Source organism: Pituophis catenifer, unplaced genomic scaffold (genome assembly GCF_029215685.1).
Source record: "Pituophis catenifer annectens isolate HBS135680 unplaced genomic scaffold, rPitCat1.0.hap2 SCAF_10, whole genome shotgun sequence".
NCBI lineage: Eukaryota > Metazoa > Chordata > Lepidosauria > Squamata > Colubridae > Pituophis > Pituophis catenifer.
The window spans coordinates 26,292,869-26,297,621 of record NW_027256890.1 but is presented as its reverse complement, the minus strand read 5'-3'; the positions used below and the strand labels follow the sequence as shown (position 1 = coordinate 26,297,621).

Sequence of the window (4,753 nt, the reverse complement as noted above, 5' to 3'; positions counted from 1 at the left end):
AACTTTCGACCGCAATGAAACCGAAAATTTATCTTGCTAAGTGAGAAATTTGTTAAGTCAGTTTTGCCCCGTGTTACGACGTTTCTTGCCACAGTTGTTAAGCGAATCGCTGCAGTTCTTAAACCAGTAACAGGGCTGTTAAAAGAATTTGGTTTGCCACGATTCATAGCTTCTCAGTACTATATTCTGAGAAACAAATGTGCAACATTGGCAAGGGTTTCTAGCGTGCCCTCTTCCCCCTTAATTTAACAGGTTAACAGAGTTAGAAGGGACCTTGTAGGTCATCTAGTCCAACCCCCCGCCCAAGCAGGAGACCCTACACCATTTCTGACCAATGACAGTCCCGTTTGTTCTTGAAAGCCTCCAGGGATGAAGCTCCCACAACTTCCAAAGGCAACTTCTGTTCCATGGATTGACTGTTCTCACTGTCAGGAAATTCCTCCTTATTTCTAGATTTAATCTCTCGTTGATCAGTTTCCATCCATTCTTCCTTGTCTGGCCTTCGGGTGCTTTGGAGAATAGCTTGACCCCCTTCCTCCTCTCTGGGGCAGCCCCTCAAATATTGGAAGATGCTCTCCTGTCTCCCCTGGTCCTTCTCTTCACTAGACTAGCCAGGCCCAGTTCCTGCAACCGTTCATCGTATGTTTGAGCCTCCAGTCCCCTCATCATCCTGGTTGCTCTTCTCTGCACTCTTTCTAGAGTCTCCACATCTTTTTTATAGTGTGGTGCCCAGTTCCTGCAACCGTTCGTCCTATGTTTTAGCCTCCAATCCCCTAATTTGGACTAGATGACCTCCAGGGTCCATTCGAATTCTGTTATTCTGTAATTCAGTTAACCTTGAGCACATGGGAATGGAAAACCAAGAAAGAATTAAGATGAGTGGAATTCCCCCCCGACAGGCTGGTTCTACACAACACACTTAACCCGGGTCTAAATTAAACCAGTTTTGAGGATTGCGGACGACATGTTGGACCCTAAACTAAATCAGTCTCAGCAAAGATTCAAACAGCAAAACAAGCCCATCCCGTAGGCCTTTTTTGGCATGCTGTGAGAACTCAGTCACAGCGATTCACAAACCATGGTTTACAGCTCAAGTGTTTTCTGTGAATCCAGCCATTGCGGCTTCCTGAATAAACCACGATCAAACATATCACTAGATGCGAACTCGGCTGTTAAATTCTGAAGGTTCCTCTTGGCTTAAACTGAAGTCCTGTTTAACACGCTGGGACACAGTCTGCATTAGCAAAATTATCCATTTTGAGGTTGTCGTCAGCCATGCTGTTTTTTCTCCAAGTCACATCGCCCGGATCCTCCTTTCGGTCCGTCTTGATTACCTCGGCCTTCCCCAGGACGGACGTCAGCTGCACCCAGAAGAAGGCCTGGCGACCGGGCTCCGAAGGCCACTCTAAGTATGTCTTTTTGCTGAGCATTTTCCTCAGTCGGCAAAACTTGTTGGGCAGCGCTTGCGGGTCGATGGCTTCCTTCACCACCAAGACTACGTCCTCGAAGCTTAGCCCCACCGCCCGCTGGTGGGCGAAGTAGAGCTCGTAGTTGCACCAATCGCTGTCGACAAAGCTGCGCGAGAGCACGAAGATGATTTTCCGGCTGTTTTCAATGTTTTCAATGATATTGTCGATGATCCAACGGCCGGGCGTGAAATCCCGCTCGTGAATGCAGACGCGGTACGGCGGTGTCGAGGCCTCCAACCTCTGGAGAAGTTCCTGCCTGACCCAGTCTGCGTCAGAGCAGCTGTAAGAGATGAAGGCGTGGTAGGCGAAGTCTCGCAACGCTTGGGAGTGGCTGGACCGATATTTGGAGCGCACAATTTGGACGGTGGCCTTGAGGTACCAGGGTATGTTGAACCACCAACACAAAACCATGATGGTGATCACCACAACGGCTGTGATGGAGACAGCAATGGCTACCACCACCATGACACTACACTGGGTCAGCCTTGGGGTATAAGCAATCACTGCCGTATTGCGCAGGGGCTCGGGGTGATAACAGGTCCACCCGCCGGGCCAATCCACAATCTGCAACTTGCCGTTCTTCAGGGTCTCTTGAAGGAAGGCATAGAGGTCACAGACGCAATGGTAAGGATTGTTCCCCGCTTCCAGCTGCGTGAGCTGTGGCATATTCACGAAGGAACCTTTGCAGATGACGCCGAAGGAGTTGCCGTCCACGGCCAAAACCCGGAGATTCGGACTTCTCCATTCGGTTGGGATAAACTTGATCTTGTTCCCGCTCAGCCGCAACTCTTGGAGATCCACAGCGACCTCAAAGTACTCCATCTCAAGGCGTTCCAACTGTGAGTAGGACAAATCCAGGAACTGCAACCTGGTGGGAAGGCACTTGAAGATCCCCGCCGTGACGACGTTGTAAGACAAATCCAACCAAACAAGACTGGGGCTCCAAACACAGGGCAATTCCTTACAGTTCCTGATTCGATTGTGGCTTAGATCTAACTTGGATAGCCGGGGCCAGCTGGACGTCAGCTTGGAGATTATGCTCAAGTAGGTTAATTCGTTGTTGCTAAGATTGAAGTGCTCCAGGCTGGGCATGATTCCTTGATATAAACAGCCTTCGTTGTAGATGTATTCATCTAATAAGCGGTTATTAGAAACATCTAGAACTACCACGTTCCTCATTTCCCCCCAGGCGTCACAGGGCACAAAGTTGAAGTTGACATTGAGGATAGAAAGGTAGGTTATCCCGGCAAACCAAGTAAAAGTCCAGTCAAAACGCAAAATATCGGGGTTACTGATGTCCTTCAGCAACAAACGGCGGAGGGTCAGGTTGGCAATGCCGGCTTCTGGAAGCTTCCATTCGGGAGACCGGGCGAAATCGATAGCAATGAAAGAGAGGTCTCGCACACGAGACTTCTGGACATTTAAGAGGACCAAACGCAGCAGGTTCTCGTTGAATTTCCCCCTGTAGAAGACCAGCTCTCCCACTTCGACCTCAGCCAAGCCGGCAAAGAGGTCTACGGAATCGGTGTAGTAGGTGAACTCGAAGAGGTTACGGAAACGGAGGTATTGGAGCTGCTTCCCTTTCAAGTCACGGAGCATAACGGGCAAAGCCGCCGGGTTTTTGTCCAGAGCGATGTCGCACCACAATTCTGTGGTGTTGAGCTTAGAGAAGGCCCCTTGTTGATACTCTGTCAAACTGGAAGCAGTTTTGAGGAAAAACCTCTTCAACGGAATGTCCTTCAGAGGAACAAAGTCTTCACGTCCCACCGTGTAAATTACAGGACCGCCCAGGGACAACTCTTTGAGGTTCTTCAGGGAGCTGAACACCCCGTCCAGCCTTGAGAGAGGATAAAGGTTGTTCGAGATAGACAAGGCAGTCAGCTGCTTCAAAGGCCTCAAAGCCAGCGAAGGGATCTCCTCCAAGGAGTTGTTGAAGAGACTCAACTTCTCCAAAAGGAGGTTGGATGCGAAGGAGTCGTTGGCGATCGAGAAGATGTGGTTGTAACCCAGGTCCAACTCTTTCAGCTGAGTCAAGGATGAGAAGTCTGCCGAACCAATCTGTTCGATCTTGTTGTAGGAAAGGTCCAACTTCTCCAGATTGCTGGGAAGGTCCTGAGGGACTTGGAGCAGCTTCTGACCTCGGCATGGAGCGACTGTGTCGGAGACAATCTGGCAAGGAGACGTCGTCACAGGACGCTGGGCCCGACCCAGGAATACCAAGCACAGAACTAGGGTGAGGCCGGCCGATGGCAACGGTCCCATGCCACTTCTTTACATTTTTTAGTTCTTCTTTCCTAGGTAGAGAGAAAAAAAAAATCAAAATTGATGGCAGGCCATTTGGGTTTTCCCCAGGGAGAAAAATCTTGTTGTGGTCCACCAGCAGCCCGCGGAGCTAGCAGCGGAGTCCAACAGTGAGGAGGCTGGGGAGGATCATGGGTCAGTCCTGGAGGCTGGGGAAGGCCCGGATGAGAGCTCTGCGTCGGAGGCAGAGATGGGGCCAGGGCCATCTGGGAGTGATGCGCGGACTTCACAGCCTCCAGAGTCGGACACCAGAGAGGCAGAGGAACCTGTTCCTAGTGCACGCATACGCAGAGCTGCCAGAAAGCAAGAGCAGCTAAAGCAGAAAGGACGACTCGGGAGTAAGGCCAGGAGATGATTGGCTCCTCCCATAAGGCTTAAAAGAGCAGCAAAGGCTCTTGGGCTTTTTGTAGGAAAGCAATGTTGCTAAATCTGTTGTTTCTAGTCAGTGTCTCGTTTCTGAACTTTGTGGGGCTTTGCCAAGAAAGGCCTTTGGCAGGGTGCCAAAGAAGATAAAGGTTTGTAATACGCCCGAAGGACTTTTTCCGAAGGACTTGTTTTGGAATTAATTTGGACTAATTTGGAATGAATTACTTCATTCCCAGCTGTTATAATAAAATAAGTTTGTTTAAGATTAATTGTGTCTGGTAATGCCTAATTGAGCCTCGGTCACAACAAATCTTCCCCTCCATCTTTCTCTCACAATCATGATTACTGTTCTGACCTATGCTTCCCCAAAAAGCCTGAAGCAGAATCCTGGTCCTAACAAAACCCCGTTTATTAAATGAATGTGAATTCCTCTCATTCACCTTCAGCAAAGGCCTGGCAAACAGTCTTTCAAAGGTGAATTTATGACCACAGACCTTATCTTGCTTGGAAAGCTGCCATGTAGATATTTTCCAAACGCAAGGAAAGACTTGGCACAGAGTCTCTGAGATTCACAGACAGATCTTCACACTCTTAAACCAACCGACCAAACAAATTGT

At 49.3% G+C, this 4,753-nt stretch overlaps 1 protein-coding gene across 1 annotated transcript; it reads right to left on the bottom strand.

Moving 5' to 3' along the window:
- Positions 1 to 1,214: 1,214 nt before the first annotated feature.
- LOC139322054 (toll-like receptor 2) lies at positions 1,215 to 3,731 on the bottom strand. The gene has a single exon (XM_070951031.1). It carries the CDS (start codon positions 3,729 to 3,731, stop codon positions 1,215 to 1,217), a length of 2,517 nt encoding a protein of 838 aa, XP_070807132.1.
- Positions 3,732 to 4,753: the final 1,022 nt, after the last annotated feature.

Coding starts and splice junctions, on each gene's coding strand:
- LOC139322054 (XM_070951031.1), bottom strand. CDS start 3,731: ATGGGACCGTTGCCATCGGCCGGCCTCACCCTAGTTCTGTGCTTGGTA.